We start from the raw sequence: 23,160 nt of genomic DNA on the forward strand, positions 1-23,160 counted from the left end.
GAGATTTGATATCTCAGCTCTGGAAGGGTCTAGAGCCTCCATTTTTGCACTCAGGTTTAAGTCTCATTTCCCTCTATCAGAATCCAGAGTTTTGAGAAGATTGGAGAAACTTAATATTTGGCCGAAAAAAAAAACAAAAGGGGTACCACTGTCGTTTTTTTTTTTTTTTCGGGTCGAAATTTTGAGATTCGATATCTCAGCTCTGGAAGGGTCTAGAGCCTCCATTTTTGCACTCAGGTTTAAGTCTCATGGCCCTCTATCAAAATCCAGAGTTTTGAGAAGATTGGGAGAAACTTAATTTTTCGCCCAAAAAAAAAACGAAAGGGGTACCACTGTCGTTTTTTTTTTTTCGGGTCGAAATTTTGCTGCATGATGTACAATTATTATTATTATTAATAATAACAGTAATGATAATACAAATGAGCTTAAAATAAAAATTTAAAGGGTTTATTGCATTAATAACAGGCCATATTTTTAATAAATAAACAAGTTATCATTCATAGTACACTAAATTTTAAACATTTTAAATCCCAACATTGTTTGTTAAAGTCTAACAAAGGTAAATGTATACTCAAACCTGAAAAGTTGTGTGGATCCGTTTTCATTTGATTATCATTGTACACTTGGAGGCTAAGTTGAAACACTCTGTTACAACCAACCCCGCTGTGTATTACATATTTTAACCCTAGCTAACAGTCGCTAGGAATTGCTGACATGTTTCAAAACGGTGTTATGTTTGAGCCAACAAGACAGTGATTAAGGCAATATAAAGTTAAATTTGGAAACGTATACACCCAACTCAGAAACCGAAAAAAACCTATGATGAAAAAAATTGCTTTCATGGTGTCAAAACACTCTTTGTCCAGTATCTTCACGAAATATAATCAAAACTTTCCGCAAATTCCCGGGAGATTGTCTTCTGGCAGCAAGAGAAAAATAGCGGAAAGACGGCCGGCTTGATCCTGACAAACTATGTAAACGGTCCGTGTTACATTTAACCCCGCGTTAGGTTGTGCCCCGCGCTCCCCTACTGTCTGACTCTACTAGCTTCTTTGAATTTATTTAAGTAACATCTCTTGCTTTTATTCTTTACAGCTGGAGTTCGAGAGGGGTCAAGTCCAGCGTTTAGAACGTGAGCAGTCAGTTCTGTCAAATCAAGCTGAGGAAGATTTAGCACAGCAGCAGCAGTTATCCTCGACACTGGCTAAAGAATGTCAGAAGGCTACAGCACGGGCAGAGGAGGAGAGTCAGCGTGTTGCAGACCTCAGCCGCCAACTGGAACAGGAGAGCAGTGCCATCGAAATCGTAAAACGAGAGCTCGAAAGCGAACATGCTCGTGCTCAGCAGATAGAGGCAAGAGCTGAGAAAAAGCTGGCTGAATTTGATAGAGAGCACAAGCAGATGAGAGGGAAACTACTGAAGGAAGAAAAACGATATCAAGAGCTTTTGGAACAGTTCAATAGTCTAAAGAAAGAGTTGGATGAAATTAAAGAAAGAGAAAAGGCCAGAATGGAAAAGGATAATGAAGAAAAGGTCAAAATCCCAGAGAAAGATATCACACCTTCAGGTATCATGCCTTCACTTAGTCAAACAGAAGTCGATGGCAAAACTGTTGCATCTAAATCATCTCCTCAACACAAACAAAATGGTCAACACGCTCCCAGAGAGCCGGAGTCTCCAGCCGAAGAGAGGTGTAAGGAAGGGGGATTGGCGGACAATGGGGTAATGCTCCCTGGAGGAAGTGGGGCCTTACAGTGTCTCTCCCCCAGCAGTCCTGCCTCGTCCTCCCTTAGCTCATCTCCTTGCTCTTCCCCTGTACTGACCAAGCGTCTGGCCTCTCTAGGTTGCTCTAGTCCAACCTATCCCTCCTCTTACCAGGCCAGTATCAACCAACGATTCCAAGCAGCACGCCACAAGTTTCAGCAACAAGCTGAGGTAGACCAGCAACTTGGAGGAACTGTTGTCCACTCGCCCAGAGACCTCTCTCCCACTGCCGCCACTCCTCCTCCAACTCCAGACAATTCTACTGCAAAGCAGATGGCCCGCAACACTGTCACTCAGGTGCTTTCACGGTTCACAAGCCAACAAGTGGCAAATAAACTCCCTCCATCCAACAGCTCACCTTTTGGCACTGATTACCGCAACCTGGCTGCGGTCTCCTCACCTACAGGGAAAAGCCCAGGAATTCTCTCACCGGGGATCCGCTCACCGATAATTCCTAGGGCGGAGAAGTTTCATCCACCTCCTGTTCCTCCCAAAAAGCAGGGGGTCAACCAGTCTCCTAACTCACCGGTTCCTTCTGGCAAGGCCAGCCACTTCCCTGAGCTCACTGGGAGCTGTGGTCTCACCAGTAGTCAGGAAGATGCTACAGAGCTTGACTTGGTTGTGTCATCATCTAGTTAACCAGCCTAGAGTACACAGCCAGTCCTTTGCCTTATTCACTTCCATGGCATCTGAAGGACTCTTCACCCTAATTTTCTATTGTTGTAGTTGTCAATTCTTGTCCTTCAGTACCCTGTTTTGGATGTCTCCCTTATCTGACACAGTTCTTGGAAAGTTTCTTAAATAAGAAAGACATCCAAATTGTTCAGTGCTACGTACAATACTCCAAGATTGAAAACTTTTGGTCTAGTGCAGGGTAGCTAACCCTGATCCTGGAGAGCAATTTGATGAAACACATCTGAACCAGCTTAAGGCTGGTTCACACGGCAGGATTATTAGCCCGATTTTAGCCCCGATTCACCCCTTCCGACAATCTTAAGGATGCTCCGATTATCATAAAATAATCTGATCAGATATTCCTGCCTTGTTTGGTGTGTTAAGACTGCTCTCGTCTGCTCGGAAGGAGGCCGGGACCGCTCCGATCTCAATTTTGTTTGGCCCGATTTATCATCGTGTGTGGTGTCCCCCGGGGACGAACGAGCGAGCATGCAGCCTGTGAACTGTGGCATGTAGCCAATCAGAAAGCGAGGTGACGAGGCTTAGAGGAAGCACCGGCGGGAAACAAAATCAAAACAGCCGGTGCCCGGCGGTATAGTGCACCAGAATGTCCGGTGGACTTTTTTTCCGTTAAAAACAAACTGCACTCTATCGCCACTGCATCCTTTTCGTCCGTCATGATTGTTTACTCTGAAGTCACGTTTGATCTTGAGGGATTTTACGAGATTTTCCGTCTGACCTGGGAATGCTTGGGAGTCAAATCGGTTCGTGTGTGATGTGTTGATTTTGCCATGTGGCTGCGCACCACACACTGTATGACCAAAACTGTTAGACCCGTGATTTTTTTAATCGCCGTGTGTGGGGTCTCTCAGGTTTGGAAAACTGGCCGACAATTTGGCAACCCCCAAAGGGTGTCCAATCCTGTTTTTGAAGGGTCCAACCCTAATTAAACACCTTAACCAGTCTTCAGGATTGTGAGAAATGTCCAGGCAGGTGTGTTGATGCATGTTTGAGGTAAACTTTGTATGAAAGTGGTCCTCCAGGAGCAGGATTAAACATTCCTGCTGTATCTACATTAGACTGGTCTCTCAGATGCAGTCAGGTATAAGTGCACTCAAGAGACGATGCCCCAAAACATTGGTATCCCAGAACAAACCTTTCTCTGCACCTAACTCATCCTGTCAAATGTTGAAAGGTAACTAACGCTCACACACTTAATCAGCCTGTCAAATTCTCCTCCTATAAGATTGAATCTATTTATATACTATTTTAATCTTTTATATATAGATATTTTATTCTGTTTTTATTTTTTACAAAAGGATTTTTATTTATCCTAATAAATAATGTTATTTGTTGTAATTAGTCCATTCCTAATGACCTGCACAGATAGATATGGAAGTATATAAAGTAAAAATATGTTATGAAATCAAGCACATGCAATACTGATTGACCAAGTCTTCAACCAATCTGTCAGTCTTTGGCTACTAATGAGAAAATTCTCAATCTGTTTTGTGAGTGTGAGATGTTTATATATTGTTTATGGTAAAATGTATAACTGTTAGTTTTCTGTCGAGCAGTCATATAAGATGTGCAGTTACTGTTCTTCAGTCAATGTCAAAATTTACTACTGGAGATACTTTCTAAGGAACTAATATGAAGTGGTCATGAAAAAAACCCTCTGTCCTACTGTATTGCATCATGACTACATCGTCCTCTAGTGTCAATCTGAAGTGCTGCTCAGGAAGCTGCCATCTGGTGGTGTTAAACATCAGCCAAACCAGAATACATTCTCTGTAAATGTGGGATAAAAAAAAAATGCTTGTCTATATGCCACACATATTCACAGACATGGTTTAAATGATTGCAAACAATATTTAGAATCAAGTCAAAATATTCTAAGAATACATTTCTGGGTCTAATAGCCATGCCTTGATATATATATATATATATATATATATATATATATATATATATATATATATCATTGCTCTAAATTTAATGTTTAGACTGGAAAGCCTTGCATTTAAAAACAATCTTAATTAAATACTTGGTAGCCATAACACCAGTTTACATGTTTAACCATGGTAAAAGCACAAATGAGTTAATGTCATAATTTAATGACTTTTTTTCTTACCTGTGTCCTCTTTTGACCTTTATAATGCAACTAGTATTGAAAATAAAAATGATTTAATGTTTGTGTAAAAAAAAATCTTGCTGGCATTAAGGTATTGCTCACATAAATGCAGCATAGTCTTAACTTGCTTACGAAAAAACAAAGTATGCTGTGTTTTATATGTAAATGTGATGCATGTTTCTGTCCTTTCTTACATAGATTTCAGCTGCTCTATGGTCATTTGCTTTTCTGGATTTTTTTTTTTTTTTTAATACCTCACTATTTCTCCTACTGTATTGAAAGATTTTCAAATAGCAGTTTTGATTATTACTACTGGAATGTTTTTGTTTTGTTTTTCAAAACTGAACCAGAATTTTATATTTCTACCTGGGACTTGTACAGACCAGTTTTCAGCTATTTGTATGAAAATACTGTTTGTTAAATTTAGTTGAATTTTTACAGCTAGTTAGGAATTGAGTGAATTTATTTCCCTGAGCTAATAAAGAGTTTTTGAAGTTTACGCTGTTGTTTTTTATATACATTGATTATTGTGAATAAATATCAACAAGAGAACATCACTACAAATAAAGAAAGTGGAATCTGCACCGCATTGCGCTACAAATTCAACAGTTGATATACAAAATAAAAGGTTCAGCAGTAACCATTTAGTCATTATGTTTGCCATTTACTGTGAGTTGACATTAATTTTGCATGATTTAAAATCTGAAAAAATAAAATAAAATAAAGGTTACGAGAGAAAGAGAATATGCAGTCTTACATGATGGGTGTATATTACAGAGGATCTTTGATGGAACAGTAAAGACAAACAAGACTAAAGTCAACGTGAAAGCAGTGCGGCAGAAACATGCAACGGAGCTCAGTCAGTTCACAGAGATCGGATTTACTGTGTGGGTTTTGGATTTGTCGCAGACTGTGGATACCCTAAATGCATCACAAGTACCTGTAACAGACAGTCTGAACTATATCTGAAAACAATTCAACAGGTGTGTAATTATAAAAATAAAGCCTTAATTTGGATGTCTTTGCCACAAAAAGAGGGTTATCCATGGATTCATTTATTTTGCATTTTTTGGTTATTAAACCATTTTAGTTTAGCAGATTGTGAGTCACTTTTAGAGAAAGATACGAAGAAAGCAGTTAAGACAGATGACCATTCCAAACACAGACATACAACCCATTCCCCTCCTCTCCCAACATCATAATTTTCCCTGTTACAACCTGGATAGTTGAGGACAGGACAGCAGGAAATCTCATCTCTCCAGGTTGTCAGTAGGTGGAGGAAGAGGAAGAAAAGGGGGTTGTCACCTGATTGGGGTTTAGAAACAGAGTGAATGAGGCATAACTTATCCACTGTTTTAAAACACAAAACCGTTTGCACAAGTATTGCAGCTGTAACAGTTCACAAAAAAAAGACAAGTCAAAACAATACAAACTCTTTGAGTGACTTGCGAGCGGGTAAATGAGAGAAAAGCAATAACTGTCGATAATTTAGATCCACGATCCCTCAAGTTCTCGTTTAAACCTCTTCCACAGCTGAGACCCATCGAAGTCCATTAATGACAGAAAGTTGACTGAAATTACATCCTCTTTTAAACAGTTTTTTTTTTTTTTTTTTTTTTCATTTTTGGGAGACTTCTTCAGACTGAGTGAACGGCCTGTGGTGTTCTGAGAGCCGGCTCTGCTATTTAAAAGAAGGAAAAGGAACCGGGGTGGTTCTAAGCGTTTTGCATCTCTTTGCCGATCTTGTAGCTGAGGATCTTGTTCCAGTCGATCTTAGTGCGAGTGACGGGCAGCTGTCTGCGGAGAGCTTTGAAGGTGGTGTCTGACATTGTCTGGTAGTTCTCACTGATAGCCGTCTGGAGGAAAGCATTTATTAGGGATGTAAAGTCAGAAAATAATTAAATGTACACATGAACAAATTCTCACCTGGTAATCATTTTCAGCATTTTCAATGATTTTTATAAATTCCTTGGCAGTCTGGATTTCATTCTAGAGATAAAAAGGCAGGAATTTAATTTGAAATCTTACACATTAACCAAGCATAAACATTTTTTTTTTTTTTTACTTACAGTCACTACAATGGACTCCTCCACTTCCTTATGGCTCACCAGTTGAACATTACCATCCTCGTAATAATGCACCTGTAGGAAATTATTTATTAAAAACTCTTCACCGTCAAACTTTCTTCGCATCCCCACTATTCTAGTCTGTCAAGTCTCACCTGGATCTTCAATACTCCCACCACCTGAGCTGATGACTGACTAATGGTGAACTTCCACTCTGACCTGCACCGGCCATTCCTAACAAGAGAAAAACAAAAAACAAAAAGTCGAGGTTCAATCAGACCATTTTACTTTTGAATCAAAGTGACTGATGACTGCACAGTAAAGACATTTATGTTAAAAAAGTATTCCATTTCAAATAAATGCTGTTCTTTTTAACTTTTTATTCATTAAAGAATCTTGAAAGGATATTATAACATTTCCACATAACTTTAAGCAGTACCACTTTTCAGCATTGCTGCTAAAAATTGCCATCACATGAATAAACTAAATTTTAAAATATATCAAGAGAAAATTTTAAATTGTAATAATATTTCACAATATTACTGTTTACAGTATGTTTAGTCAACTAAATTCAGCATTGGTAAGCAGAAGAGACTTCTTTCAAAAACTTTTTGACTCCAAACTTTTGAATGGTAGTGTAAATTAATTAAAAAATAAAAAGACATGAAATACTGATAAGAGTTTAAATTCATTTATTATGCGAGATGAAAGAGACTGAAAAGTAACATTAAAGTTATGTATGAAATCAGTTGTCACATTATATGACAATAATATTTAAATGCTTTGAATGAACAATTCGAATTAGCTATTCCAGAGAGTCACCTATACGATGATAAATCACTGAACATTACTCACCAAAAGTTTTTGGGCTCAAACTTATGACCCTCAATACAAGCAATGATTGTTTGCTGACCATCAACAGTTTTCCCATACACCTGTAGCAAAAACATTAGAACATATGTGTCCAAGGGAGCATGATTTCACAAATAATGGCTGCAATGCAGAAATCATATTATTTTGTTGAGATTCCCATGGGAAACACGTACCGTGCAAACTCCACTGGGATAGTGCTCCTTCACGTAAGCACTGAGCACTTCATCACAAGCGTCTCTCCAGGACCGGAGGCCGGTCTCTCCCTCGTAAGACTGAGGATCGCTCGCTTCCTTTCGGAGGTGATCGAAACGGAATGAAACCCGCTTCCGTGGGTCGAAGAACCGTCCCTGACCCAGATCTCCATGCTCGGTGATCAGAACCTGCAGGAACAGGATGTGCCTTGTTCTTCAGACAGAAATAAATCACACACAGAGCTCTACAGCCACTCTCATGCAGCAGCAAACACTCCCAGTTCAATGACCACACCTGCCCTAATCACACATACAAAGTAAACACAGATCTCCAGAGAGCAAGAGTTTACACCCAGCTTGAATAAATAATGTGTCAACAGTGTGCTCTCAATTTAAAACAGAGTCTTAGGACAAGACAGGAACTCAACGTACTTGGACATTTACAAAACCTAAACTGAATCTGAGAGTTTGAACTGCAATCAAATCATGAACCTACCGACTCCTCACTACCATCCAGTTTGACAGGTGTGAACTGATCCATATTATACTGAGCAAAGGCACTGGGAAACAGAGAAAGAGACAATGCAGCATGAATCCTCTTTAGAATCACAAACTTTAAACACACAGATGGATCTGGACGGCAAAAGTGTGTGAACCCATTGAAATGAACTGGTTTTCTGCCATAAGTCACAACAACAGACAAACACAAAGTGCTTAAGCTCATAACACACAAACAATTTTAATTGCTTGCCTCTTTATTGAACACACCCATTAAACATTCAAAGTGTTGGAAGAAAAAGTCATTCCATAGACTAATTACTTCAACAAAAGCTAATTGGAGTCAGAAGTTTGCCCACCTGGAGACCAATTAATGAAATGAGTTTGAAGGTGTGGGGTAGAGCTACTTTGACTGATAAAAGACACTCAAAGCAATCTCTCAAAGTGTTTATGCACCAAAATATCCTACAGGATAATATCAGGATGGCTTCAATGGTTTTGTTTCATCATCTTGCCCTATCATCAGGCCCTGTTTACAAGAGAACGCTTGCGGCTGAAAACGTAAAAACAGTTTAGCGGATATGCCTTTCGTTTACACGGCGACGGCGTTTTTGGGGCTTAAAAATGCAAAAAAGTGAAACCACCCTCCAGAGAGGAAATCTTAAAAACGATCCACCGTTGCGTTCCCGTCTAAAGGGTAAAAACGCAAGTGTCTGCTAAACAGGGAAGGTTGTACGCAGGCGCGCAGACTTGGTGTTGTGTGGCAGTGCTCAACATCACCACCTAGCTGCCTGGAGTGCATACTACATCGAATTTCACATTTTTGCGTCACCATATGCACGCGGATTTCCAACCCATAACCCTCGTCTAAACGCAGATTAAAAAGTAATAACGTAACGCCACTTTCGCGTTTTCTCTTCAGATCGTTTCTGTGTAAACACAGCCTGAAGCTCATTGTGTTTGTCTATTGTTCCGACTTAGATGAGGACCAGATATTAATTTTTTTGTCAAATTACTGCAAAAAAAACCAGTTTATTCCAAAAGGTCTGCATACTTTTTCTTGCCACTATAACATGAGACACACAGATCTGCAAAATAACTTACTGTGCTGCCCCTTCCCGAAGGAGGTTGTCATTGTTGAGGAGGAGTCGCACATCTACAAAAACAAAAAGATAAAAATCAAGCAAAAACCTGGTGTAATATAAAGCTGGTTTGAAATTTTGTCTTGATGAGCGAGATGGGGAACAGCAAACTAAACTGCAAGAGAGCAATGCGTTGTGAAGTGGGAGCAAAAAGAAAAACAGCCTCTGATGTCTCCCAAGCACCATCGCATTTATATTTTTCAACTCTTTTTACCTGTTCTGTGCAAATCATAAGACTTTCCCCCATGTTGTTTGAAGATGTGAAGAATCAAATCTGTTATTGCTACTAGCTCAAATTTGAGGGAGATAAGCTGGGATTGTAGCTTCAGTTGGAGATAACAATCTTGTAATTCACGCACACGGTCTGCTATCAGGCTTGTAGTATAGTGTGCACTGTAGTACAGTATAGAAACTGTACACTACCATTTAAAAGTTTGGGGTCTATTTGATTTTTTTAAATTGTTTTTTAAAGTAGACTCTTATACAAGGCTGCATTTATTTGATCAAACATACAGTAAAATATTTTGACAAAATACAGTACTTATATATATTTTAAAATGTTATTTATTCCTGTGATGTGAAAGCAATTTTTTAACAGCCATTACTTCAGTGCCACATGATCCTTCAGAAATCATTCAAATATGCGGATTTGGTGCTGAAGAATAATTTCTTCAAATGTTAAAGACATGCTTTTTAATAGGATTCTATGATTTATTTGAAAGTTCAAAAACAGCATTTCTTTGAAATAGATATTGAAATCATCTTTAAATGCTGCTTTTGATCAATAAAATGCTGAACAAAAGTATTGATTTCATTCAAAATCTAAATGACCCTAAACATGGTAGTTTAAATGTGCATGGTGTGTAGTACTAGTGTGTGTTTGATTTTAGTATACATGTCGTAGTATGCAACAGGACACATCAGATCACATCAGCAAGTAGTAAAAGCATAATGAAAAACTAGACTGAGCATGTGTTCATAAACTACCACTTTAGACCAATAATGTAACTGAAAAAGTTCCCAGAACAGAACAGCTTAAATTGACACTCACCATTGAAGACTTCATTGAATTCTCCTGGGGGAGCGTGGGTCACAAAGTTAGATGCGATGCGGACCTGCGGAAATAAAACATAATAAATTACAAGTGGGCACATATTTGCCTTACTGAAACACGGTGGCTTCAGCAATACTGAATAACAGCCAGTTTCTGGCGAGTGACTCCAGAGCTCAAATTACAGCATACCTGAACCCTGTAACACTTCAATAACATACATTGCTGAGATCTCAACAATCCACATATCCCCAAAAAAGCACAACTTAGCATTTAAACACTGTTAATACTTCAAAACCACATCACCCACAGTAATAAAAATCCAAAAATATCTAACTCAAACCAACTCCACATAAACTCAAACTTAGCTTAAATGTATTTGTGTTTCAGACCAGTTCAATTATACATCAGATCTGTTGTGTGCTACTAAAATGATAGTTCACTAAAATACAATATTTGTTTAAGAATGTCTTTTAAACTGTTTTGTCCATATAATGAAAGTCAGTGATTGGGCTGATGATGTGGAGGCAGAAAAAAAATTCTGATGAATATTGTAATAGCAAATTAAAATTAAAAAGTTAATGATTTTTTTTTTAAACAAAGGCCAAAATATGTACTAATTATCAGAATTAAAAAAAATAATAATAATTATAAACATTACTATTGTAATAGTTCCCTATTTTACAAAACCATTGACTTTCATTGTATTGACAAAAAATAAATACATTTTTCAAAATTGTTTTGATCCAAAGAAGAAAAGTCATACGGTTTGGGGAGACATGTTGAGAGTAAAATATGATGACCATTTTCATTTTTGGGTAAACTTTGTCAATTAAAATTGTTTTGAAACCATATTAATTCACTTAACCTGAACTGCTGCTGTTAATTCAATTAAAAGCAACTTTCACTGATCACACAAACAACAAACCATACAGTTAATGTCTTTTGAACCAAATGACATGAGCAGTGCAGTTTTCTGACCACCAAAGGGACGAATACATTTTAAATAATGAAGAGAAGAGAAAGAGGTTAACATAAAGGGAAGCACCTGGTAATCTTTCTAAATTATCATCTCATGTGGTCTGGCTGAGGAAGTCAGCTGAGCCTCGAACTCAAAGCTTTGACAGTATACAGAAAGTGTATTAAAGGGAAGAAAATGTGGCGGTTAAACGCAGCTTTTCCACAGAGATAGAATGGCAAAAAAAGCACGAATAAAATCAGTCACCACTGGCCTGCACCATATGAAACTCAAACCTACTGTCAAAGTGAAAACATATGAATAACAACCTCGGTCACCATTCACTTTTAATATAGGCTATGCAAAAAGACGCGATTAAAAGTGAACTGTGACTGAGACTGGCATTCTCCAAACATCTCATTTTGTGTTTTACTGCAAAAACAACACAGTGAATCAATGATGACAGATTTTTTATAAATGATGCACTATCCACTCAAACCCGCAGAGATTGCAGACTTCCACCCCAAAACACACCCGTCCTTGCGGTCGTAACTTCATCCGGCCGATGTTTTCGGCTCAGATGGCTTTCGTGTCAGGAGGATCTGGCATCTGCTGTCCCACACATGTGTAACTCTACCAGAGCACGGCCCGTTAAAGCCCATCGGCTCGGTTCGGAGTGGGTGGATCTGCTGACATCTATTTCTGAACTCCCTCTGACAGCTAACAGGCTAACAGCTGATAGTCACAACACTACCACTGGAAACAACACGGCCATTTTGACTCTAACGTACAGCCCGAGAGTTGTTCAAATGCTGGTTATTTGTTCCGTGCATCGCTGTTATTAAGTCAGGTATCTGTGTTTTAAGAGAGTGCAAAGCTGCGATTTCACTTCCTCACAAATTAGCACATTGCTAACCGGCTAGACTGCCTCGCGCTCCTTCCGGGGAGCAGCCATTCAACCTTCTGCAAACGGAGTGCTTTAATATGAGGACATACGAGCGCGTGTATTTGAGTGGTTTGTTAAAGGTACTTATTGTTTATTTTTACCTTCTCCTCGTCTGAAAGCGGCTCCTCAAAGTCGGTCATCTTGGCTGTGGCGGAGCCTCACGCCGCGGCGCATGCTGGGTAGCGCGCGCTGTCACGCTCGTGACCATAATAGGGCAAAACGAAGTGCGAGCCACCGCCTCGCAGCTCGCGCTACTCCTGCTCTCGCCTCCCGCCTCTGGTCTGTCAATCGACATGAAGAGAGGATAAATTGAAGATTTAAAGTTGCACTCCATTCATTCACCTATCCCGTCCGGGATTCATTAATTCATATCGATGACTCGAATCTTTTTAATCAGTTTATTAAAAATAAAAATAAATAAATACTGATTAATTTAGTGGTCCTTCTGCATTAAGGCAGTAGGCGGCGACAAGTGAGTGAGCATGTTTTTTTTGTCACTGAGGCTGCATCCCAAATCGCCCACTTTTGCTACGCATGGTGCTGCGCCCTAAAAGTACTCTTTTTGTGAAGAAAAAGAACATAGCCTACTTTTGTGTGTGTAGCAAAAGTAGGCAAGCTTTGGGACATAGCCGACTACTTCATAGTCTTTAACTGGCAGATCTGTCGCCTGCATCCTGCCCTGTCAATCATCTCGTCAGCGTTAAAATCCTCCATTCAATCTAATATAATTTCTTACCATTTCGGAAACGGAAAGAAATGCTGTAGCATGTTCATCTGCCAGTCGTGGGTCCTTCATGCAGAGATTCTCCTTCGCAAGAATGTAATGATGCATATAAAAGTTAATGGCTAAATGTAGCCTATCTTTACAAAAGTTCACAATGCTCCTGCAGCTGCAATAAAATGTAGCAATATTGAATAAATACATTTTCGTCTGGTTAGATACTGATAATTAATCACTCAAACCCCTTTATCTAAACCCTACTCAACCTGGACTCGCGCGTCCTCCATGTCTGTAGTTTTTAAAACTAATAATATTATACTAATAATACTAATTGGTTTTCATTAAACCGATATAATGGAATTTTGTTTTATTTATGATCACTGGGAAATGTTATATTATTTAAAATGCAAACAAACAAAAAAAAAACATTTATTGTTATTAGATGTTTAAACTCAAAACCATAAATAGGGCTATACTGCCCTCTTGTGTCAAATTATATTTCTATATTTATTTTTCGACAAATAAAGCCAAACCTCCAATAAAACCCCTTCCTCGAACTCAACAGATGCAGTGGCTCAGTTGATAAAGCGTTGGGCTTTAATCAAGAAGATCTGAGTTCAATTCCCATACTTGCATTAAATTGTTGTGATTATATCAAAAAATTGGCCTAAACAATATTTCTTCAACCCGGTTTTTTACAGTCTATGATCTAGACGCATGACTTAAACGCAGACAGCAGTGTTTATCAAACATTTGAACTTCTGTTCAATGTAAAAAACAAAAACAAGAAAAAAAAACTTTATTGGCCAACAGATGGCGCCATTACTGTGGGAAGCACCTTCAACTAAAACCATAGTGGTGAAATCACTGCAGGCCATCAACATGCACATCTGGGGCGTTTTATTCTCAAGAAGATATTTGACATAGTAGGCCTACATACCTCAACATTCAATAATTCAAAAGGAGATAAACAGTTCACGTTCTGATAAATAGGGAAAGATGACATTTCTATTAACTTTTTCACCTGCTGAATAACTGCACAATACACACACATTTTTGTAAGTGGTTTTAGAGTGTATGCCTAAAAACATAAATGAAATGGACATATAAATGTAAACAGGGCATTATGAAAGTCGATCTCACGAAGAGGATGATCCATCGGAGTTCATTTTACCATCCTGGAACTAATGCGCTTGCCGGGAGAGAACGGCTAGAGAGTCTTTACGCCCCTATTTATTTTCCCCTTTCTCTCTCTGCTCCTCTTCTCCCATCTCCTCTGTCATGTCCTGTTGTTGAAACCACAGATTATGGTGAACTCCTTATTTTCCAGAGGCTGGATGCAAAAAGGTTCATCACATACCTAGCTACATAGCTCCATAAAGGGCCTCAATATTTCAACCGTACAGATTAAATATGATTCTTAACAGAGCAGAATTAAACAAAGCAAAGGCAAACATATCATTTAGATTTACAAATTCTTTCCACAACCTTTCAAACAGCTTTCAAGCATGGAAGTATGATATCTGAACAGAAAAAAAGAGTGAAAGGATACAGAGAGGAATACTTTCTTAGGCTAGTGAGGGCCTTCCAATAAAGATTACAATTGAAGACCGCAAAACTGGAACTGGAACAAATGTGTGTGTGTTTACTCGTACAGTTATCATTGTGAGGACCAGTTTGAGTTTTAGACCCTCAGAGTGAGAACAACGTTTTGCCATTCCTCATGTTCTGGCACCCATTTAAATGGCTGTTTGAGAGGGCTGTTCTTCATTATTATGTGGTTAATATTAGAATTAGGTTAAGGTTATGGTTATGGTTAGGCACTTCGTTGTGATGGTTAAGGTTAGGGAAAGGGGCTAGGGATTGCATTATATCAATGAACGTCCTCACAAAGTGTGAACTTTTTAAAGCCTTATCATCACAACACAGCAAAATAGGGGTAATGAGGGATGAGAGAAGTGAGAGAGAAAGTCATCCATCACTAATGTGTCATCTCTTTGATCATAACTAACGTTATGTCTATTGGTTTATATTTCTTGTGTTCATCTCCCTTGCACTGCAGTTCAAATCCTTGTATGTGCGTGTGCAGTGAGGAAGTGAGGTGTGTTCCCACGACCTGTGCGTGTAGTAACCTTACCTCCCTTTGATCCTGCTTTGCCCTGATAGATTCTGCCCCTCACACACACACATACTTGGAAAGCCACTGATGTGATGTGACAGGTGTTAAGGCCTCCTGCTTTGATGTAGCGGGATATGTGGAGGTATTATCCCTTTTGTGATCCAATCAAACAGAGACTTCTTCCAAACCACACGCATGTGCTGTAACTGAGAAGCTTTTGTTACTTCACAGCAGAGGATTTCGGTGTCCATTATTATTGGTAAAAATTTTCAAACTGGTTTCCTTGAACACTTTGCCTGTACTCAATTGGTCGTCAAAACAGACAAACCCCGTCCCAAACTCACACAATTGGTGGAGCCACTTCCATGTCAGGCAGCTTTAACAAACAATGTGCCAAAACCAAGTTCCAAAAATGCATTTAAACTCTTAAGGGAAATCTGTAAATGGCTTGCATATAAATCTGGATGGGAGAAAGTATGCTTAGGGTAACCAACTTTTTTTCCCCAATTCATCATTGCCAGAAGAATGCACTAACAGCTTGGTCAGAAATAATACACAAAAATACAGACATCATACGTAAAAAAATAAATAAATAAATACAATTAGCAGAATAGAATAGAATAGAATAGAATAAAATAGAATAGAATAGAATAGAATAGAATAGAATAGAATAGAATAGAATAGGCATCTGGCAAAACAGGCAACACAAAAGAACATAGGAAACGAACCAGCAGGGCTGCAAACGCAGGGAGACTAAATAAGGTACACTGTAAAAATGAATACGCTTTATCTAATCAATAAAATTGTGGCAACAGATTACAAGCAATATTATTAATTAAATTTAACAAATTAGAATTGAGTATTAATGAATCAAATCATTCCTTAAAAGTTAACCATTTAAAATGAGTTAAACTTACAACAAAAAAAAAATAAACAAAAATATCTGAATAACAGACAGACATTAAAGATGAATTAAGAACTCTTTATTTTATATTGACAACATTGAAGACACCTGATGTTAACAAGCATAATCACAGAAAGAGAAAAACGTATTTTTTAAACAAACCTAAAACAAACACCGATCACCATAATGGTGACTTAAATTTACTGAAAAAAAAGTTTTACTCATTTTAAATGCACTGTAAAAAAAGATACACCAAATCTACTCAATAAAAATGAGGCAACAGATTACAAGCAATATTATTAATTAAATTTCACAAGGTTTGGTATTGAGTAAATATTAATTAAACGAGACTCTTAAAAGTTATCCATTTAAAATGAGTAGATTCGAATAGAAAACAGAACAGAATTAATTATAATCTAAACAAAAATGTTGAGTTAATTTGAGTTAATCAATGCAATTAATTAAATCTAAATATTCCTTTCCTAGAAATAATGGCCCAGAAAGTACAGAACTTAACAAAGACTCAAATGACAATTTTATTAACAATTCACTTTTGTGCTTTCAACGCATTGTAGCACATCATTGTACACTGCATTCACAGTCTCATTTCAAGACAAAATTAGGATCTTGCATTTCAAACCAGACATTTAAAAAGGACATAATGACTTCAAACTATTTAGTAAAAACAAAAATAAATGCCATACACGTGTCCATAAACCTGTTTCCATGCTTTTTCACCTCACATAGCCACTAAATTGGGTCAATAAAGATCTTAAAATAAAAATACTCCATAAATCCTTAAAGGTCCCGTTCTCCATGTTTTTTTTAAGCTTTGATTGTGTTCATGTTTCGTGTGTAAAAAACACTGTATTTTTCACACAATTTACTTATCTGTATACTGCTGTTTTCACTGTCCAAAAAACGGCCCGACTGACTTACTTGTTCTATGAAGTTTATCATTTTACAGGTATTATTTATGCTCTAACAGCAACATTACACACTAACTAAAGTTTAAAAAATGGAATCGAGAAGAATGGGACCTTTAAAGTGCAATTTGTACAGAGTAAAATACATTTGTACTTTGAATTTACAACAATTGAAATGTCATGACATTCGTGGGAAAAATCAGTACTAACTTACAAACATCAATGTGCAATTCTCAAGTAAGACATTGTGTAGCACAAAAGTCTGCACTGCAATACAGTCTCATTTCAAGCCTGAAGTTTGCTCTTGAGGGATTGGACTTTGTTGATCCAGTTCCAAGAAACGTTTTTGGAATACCTCAAAGGTGTACAAAGGCGATAATCGAGATTCAGCGCGTAGGTCAAGCCAAGGAGGACAGAGCAAGGCCGCTGCAATATTTCCAAGTCCTGTGATGACGATTCGAATGTTCTTTGGGTAGTTGCTTGTAGAAGCTTCAGGTTTTGGGGTCAGAGTAATGGCCATTATGAACTGTTCCTTCAAGTTCTCAGTGTCCTGCAACATAAAATTGTAGTGTCTTAGTATAAAACTGTCAGAAGTATATTGCAAGCATATAGCAGAACTAGACAATACATTCATTATGGTTTTCATAGCTTATAAATCTATTTTATTACATTTTATTTTCTCACAGGCCTTGGTCTCAAATTGTTTTCTTCTCTATTTTGATGTTTTTTTCTCTATTTTTTTTATGTTTGTTGTAGTCTACAAATGTTCTTCCATTGTAATGAGGGATTTATGGTGTACTACTACTATTATATCCCTCTCTATGTAGGCTACAGTATCCATAGACATAATATATACCAGGGTTTCTGCAGGTATCTTCAAATGAAATTTAATGCCTTTTTAATGCCTTTTTAATGCCATTTAAAAAAAAAATAATGCCATACACGACCCATGACTAACCACGGATATATATATATATATATATATATATATATATATATATTAGGGGTGTAACGGTACACAAAAATCTCGGTTCGGTACGTACCTCGGTTGTAAAGTCACGGTTCGGTACATTTTCGATACAGCAAAAAGAAAGAAATGCCAGAGAAATTTCCTATTTGTTTAAAGAAAAAATATTTTTAAATAAGTGTGAGTTTTCCTAGATCTTGAAACTTTCAGGTTTATAAATGGGGGTCATCTTTGAAGGATGAACAAATAATGTTTTGGTCATCACGTTAAAAATAACATTTAAATATATATTTATTTATATAATATTTGAATTTTGAAGTGCTGGAAAAAGATGTGTGAAGTACTTGAAAGCATTTCACCATTCCAGCCAAACTGGTTCCAGTTAGTGTTACTATATTAAATCCATGGTGAATGTTGCTGGTCTGTGGACGTAAAGTACTAGTTCATTCACGGCACAATGTTTCTCCTGGTTTCCATGACAGCGCTGTTTGATCTAATAGAGATCTACGGTTAATAACGGAGAAATGTGAACGCTTCTCACTAGATCTCGCAGCGATGTTATTACCTCAGTGGCGAATTCAAATGTTTTCTTTACCGGATCTCTTAGCGCTGTGAAGTAACAGTGTTGCTTGATCGAGATCGGCTCGCGCTGCATAGATGTTGCTGGTCCGAACTGATAAACGATCCGTGAAGCACATAACGAGTAGCGCAGTTTCGTTCTGCTTTCATTACGCTTGCCATTTGATGTTGCGCAACGTTGTGTTGGCCGCGTCAGCACGAATTTTGCTGGCAGGAAAAATGGTCCAAGCAATCGTTCGGTTTGTATGCGTACCGAACCGGAAGCCTAAAATACAAATTATTAATTATGAAGGCTATATTCAAATAAATTTGTATAAAATACTCTTCAAAACTATAAAAAAAATTTAATGCCTGTAAGAATCAAATTTAATGCTTTTTAATGCCTTTTAAGGCCTTAATTTTCGCAAAATCCATTTAATGACTTTTAATGCTTTTTAATGCCCCGCGGAAACCCTGTATACATAGACGCCCTATTGGCCGCTTTGGAACGTTGCTGCGATACGTCAACGGGTCCGCCATTTTGCGGAGGTCAAGACTGCATTGTAATTAAATGTAACTAAACGGGTGAGCTGCGTTTTTCTGGATAAAAACATTCTTGGATAAGAATGGTGAAGATCCCCATACTGAGATATTTAAGTTTGCTCATTGTGGAAAAAGCATTTTATGTGATTAACCAGATTTTAGCAATAACATTGATAACTGATGGATCATTTATGATAATACATATGTTGTGGTACAACTTTAGTGCAATGCAAATAGTAATTATAAAGTGAAAAGTACTAGTAAATAGTTTAGTCAATAAAATAAACAAATAGTATACAGCAAATAAAATGGTAATGAATACATGTAAACATATTGATAATAGTTTATTAATAATTCTATAATAATAGCAATAGAATAAGACATTTCTACAGAATAAACACACAAAAAAAATATATTTAATATTTAGCTCTTTGTGCTAAATTTCAGTTTTATTGATCAGTAATAGGCTAGCCATTATAACAGAAGTAGCTTCAGTCAAACATACTGTTAAAATAGCCTAAATATAAAGTTATGAAACTTTACTTTGCCTTCAGCCAAAACTATTTACCAGGGAACCATTACTAGATTAATGAGACCAAAGATAAACACAAATTATACGAATTATATCTCATTTTAACCTCTTGACTAGAGACATCCGAGCCAGCGGCAACCGTCAGAAGCACTGGCCGTGGTACGGCTGTTCCAGGCGGGGGAGACGAGCGCTGGGCGGGGGCGCGGCAACTCCGAAAACTTCAGATCAAATTTTTAAATAGGCTCTATCTTTATAAACAAACCACATATTTGAGCTTTAAACAACTACATTGTCGACTGAAAAACTATTAAAACTACATTGCGTGACACAATAACAGTAGTATTTAATCTCTAAACGTTACTTACTAATTAAATCATGACCAAATACAACCAAAAACAAACGTTCAGTCTTGCTTGTGAAAGGTACTTCCTCGAAAGCTGTTTTCAGTTGTGTGGCGATTTTTACAGCCCCAAGCAGCGCACAAAAGAGGCATTTTTCTCAATTCCCGGTATGAGAGGTATGGGAAAGTTGATCTCCTCAATATGGCGGCGCCATATGGAGTTTAACCGTAGAGACGGAACGGACTATTTTCTTTAGCGGAAGCAATACAATCGTTTTTAAATCAATAAACTCCTTTTAAAATCAGTAAATCGTGTCAAATTATTTATTTATTTGGTAAGTAGCCATGTAATAAGCAGGAAAATATAGAGCAAGGTGGTTGTTAGCGAATACAACCCCGTCTTCATCTCCGCTTCGCGTCGGTCATAAATCAGCCTGTCAGGTTTTTTATTTGCCATAACAACGCCTCGCTCGACATTATCCCTTACATATAACCACTACATGCGTTCTTTTTACTAGTCCAGTGAAAACAAAATAAGTTTTCTTACCTTAGTCAACCAGCTGCAAGATGAGCAAGTGGAAGACGACGAACATTCACCGTCTGTAGGCAGCTTAACGTATCTCTTCTGCCGTCTGGTGCACTTTGACAGGAAGTGCTTTTGCCTGATTACATTAATTTGAATTCACTCAATATTCTCTCCATTTGGAATTAAATTAATAAAAATGCTTAAGTTTCATTTAACTACAATGGGTGGTTTTTATTCCAAACATTTTTATTTGAATTAAATTAATAAAAATGTTTAAGTTTTAATTAACAACAATGGGTGGTTTTTATTCCAAACATTTTTATTTGAAATGTAATTAAATATTTGCCTCAAAATCAAAAACACAATTATATTGAATACATTTTAACCAAAAACATTAATTCAAATCTATATCACCACAGAATCATTTCTTACAGTGTGGTTAACTTTTAAGGAATTTGTTTGATTAATTATTACTCAATTCTATTTTCTTTAAATTTAATTAATAATATTGCTTGTAATCTGCTTTTTTATTAAATAAAGCACATTCGTGGGGCAAATTAATCAATTATCAGGTTTTACACATTACAAACTGAATGTCCAGAGATAAACCAAACAGAGGTGACAGAAACCCTGACATAGAATGTGTTTCTGATTGCATTCACTTTAAAAAAATATCCTTTTCTAAAGGTTTTCATGAGAAACAAAAAATGCACACAATTTTAAATTGTTCCATTGCCTGAAGTGTTTTATTCCATATCTCTCACATGCATTTTTTGCATTGTATGGTTTATTTGACTTTTTTTATTTTTTTGCCTATGCAGTAGTGCTGATGTGAAGCCTTCTGACTATCTTGTTATCTCTTCTCTCTGTCTCATTATCTCTCTGAATTTTAAAGACATTGTGGTGACATAAAGCTGGTCCCACCAAAACAGATTGCACCAAACAAGATGCTGTCAAGGGCTTCCTGCTTTGCCAGGTTTACCTTCTATTTTATTAAACATTTCAAACCAAGACTGGCAGCTCATGCATTTGAGGCACAAAAACAAAGGCAACGAGTCCATGGAGACCTCCAGTTATCCAGATGGAGTGTTCTGCGCCTTAGCGGATCAAACACAGCTTATACAAGATCTTTTTGTGGAATGACAGACTTTACTCCTTGGCTTTAAATGTGATGGGAATAACTGCTATATTATCAGCTGTTGGTCTCCTATACGATTGCTGTGTGTCACAACCAATCAGACTGATTCATCTCCACTGAGGAATTCTGGTTACGACTGAAAAGCGTTTTTAGCACTTACACACACAGTGAGGACAGTGAAAAATCCCTCACGCAGAGGCTATCATTCCTCTAAACCCAGACAGCAACACAGAGACAGAGGAGGGGGACAGAAGGTCAGGTTTGTTTGACGGTAAAGCATCACAACACCCTGCAGCGTTTGTTTTTGCTGCTGGTGTTTAAGGGGAGAAGAGTGCTATCAGCACGTTCAGGTGTGTGTCGGGATGTTTGTGTATGTGTGTGTGTGTGTGTGTGTGTGGTAGGTGGTGATGGCGTTGAGTAAACTCCAGGGAAAACTCGGTAAAGTTAAAGTGATTCATTATCCTACTTGTTTGATCACTTTATGACACTTTATGTAATCTTCACGTAATACAGAAAAACGGAAAATCTATAAAAAAAAATCAAAGCATCTTTCAGAGACCTCTATGAGACATGAAGACAGATTACCTGAATGGCAAGAACATTAGATTTGTATTTCAGTATATATGAGGAATAGACGATCCATATGTAGAATAAAAGGGGCCCAAAGTTTGCCAAAAAAAATATATATTCCCCCCACCATTACACCACCAGCACAAGTTGATATTAGGCAGGATGAATCAGTGCTTTCATGTTGTTTACGCCAAATTCTGACTCTACCAGAATGTCCCAGCAGAAATTCGTCAGACCTTTTCTTTCCTGTTCTTAGCTAGCAAGAGTGTCACCAAGGTTCAACGTGTTGTAGATGCTCTTCTGCAGACCAGTCTGGCCATTCTCCCCTGACCCCTGATTCTCCTGGCATCAACAAGGGATTTTCTCCTACGGAACATTACCAAAATATTTCCAAAATATTTAATAGTTTCAGTTTTAGTTTACAATAACAACACTTGTCTTCAAATGTGCTGTTCTCTCACACACATTTTGTCTCTTTATTATGTAACGCATCTTGTAAAAAAAACTGGAAGTAGGCCTACTGGCTGCTGAAAACGCGTAACAAAGCAAGAAAAAATGGAGTAAGAAAAAAAAAAGGATGAAACCCTTAAATCTCTTTCTCTAAAAGTATTGGGAGAGATACCGATGAATGAATCGAGGAGAAAAACAGAAAAACAAGATTTTTTTTTTGCTCAGAGTATGTTCTTTCAGTGCTGTGGCTTTAATATGTTCTCAGTAATTTTAAATATCAACTTAGCTTCAGATGTTTTTCATAGAAGAGAAATAAAGAACAAAAACAAGTGAGTCAATTGTTGACTTGGTCTTAGAAGAATTTGTGAGAAAGTTTGGTTTCATTTGGTGACTTTTCATTTTCAAACTTTGGTCTCTTGGTCAATCTAAGAACAGTGTGAGACTTTGTAGAGACCCAAGGGCCTCTCCATTTGCTCTCCATTTAATCTCTTTGCTTTATCTGAGAAATAACTGAAATATATTAAAAAGATGCCCGATTGACCTGTGGGGGCTCAAGAGGGAGAAAGAG

At 37.5% G+C, this 23,160-nt stretch overlaps 2 protein-coding genes and 1 long non-coding RNA gene across 3 annotated transcripts in view; 1 reads left to right on the forward strand and 2 right to left on the reverse strand.

The window, feature by feature from the left end:
- cttnbp2nlb (CTTNBP2 N-terminal like b) overlaps positions 1 to 5,592 on the forward strand; it is a 64,528-nt gene extending 58,936 nt beyond the window's left edge. The window contains exon 5 of the mRNA XM_039679084.2: positions 1,096 to 5,592. Coding sequence (XP_039535018.2) covers positions 1,096 to 2,403 — 1,308 coding nt within the window. The 3' untranslated portion in view covers positions 2,404 to 5,592. The remainder of the gene's footprint in view (positions 1 to 1,095) is intronic.
- A 15-nt stretch (positions 5,593 to 5,607) lies between these two features.
- capza1b (capping actin protein of muscle Z-line subunit alpha 1b) lies at positions 5,608 to 12,553 on the reverse strand. Its single transcript, XM_039679097.2, has 10 exons — positions 12,400 to 12,553; positions 10,395 to 10,458; positions 9,306 to 9,357; positions 8,200 to 8,263; positions 7,686 to 7,892; positions 7,495 to 7,574; positions 6,795 to 6,873; positions 6,643 to 6,714; positions 6,500 to 6,562; positions 5,608 to 6,429 (listed from the first exon to the last, which is right to left on the reverse strand). Exons 1-10 carry the CDS (start codon positions 12,436 to 12,438, stop codon positions 6,289 to 6,291), a joined length of 861 nt encoding a protein of 286 aa, XP_039535031.1. The 5' UTR covers positions 12,439 to 12,553; the 3' UTR covers positions 5,608 to 6,288.
- Positions 12,554 to 16,560: 4,007 nt separating this feature from the next.
- LOC120495500 (uncharacterized) lies at positions 16,561 to 20,866 on the reverse strand. Its single transcript, XR_016146508.1, has 2 exons — positions 20,456 to 20,866; positions 16,561 to 17,518 (listed from the first exon to the last, which is right to left on the reverse strand). It is a non-coding gene; the product is annotated as an uncharacterized LOC120495500 (long non-coding RNA).
- Positions 20,867 to 23,160: the final 2,294 nt, after the last annotated feature.

Source organism: Pimephales promelas, chromosome 14, assembly GCF_988280905.1.
Source record: "Pimephales promelas chromosome 14, fPimPro1.hap1.1, whole genome shotgun sequence".
NCBI lineage: Eukaryota > Metazoa > Chordata > Actinopteri > Cypriniformes > Leuciscidae > Pimephales > Pimephales promelas.

Excerpts from the sequence above, each read along its gene's own strand:
- capza1b (XM_039679097.2), bottom strand. The coding sequence starts at position 12,438 with ATGACCGACTTTGAGGAGCCGCTTTCAGACGAGGAGAAG. Across the intron at positions 10,459-12,399 it reads CGCTTTCAGACGAGGAGAAG|GTCCGCATCGCATCTAACTT; the intron begins GTAAAAATAAAC and ends TTATTTCCGCAG. Across the intron at positions 6,430-6,499 it reads ATGCTGAAAATGATTACCAG|ACGGCTATCAGTGAGAACTA; the intron begins GTGAGAATTTGT and ends GCTTTCCTCCAG.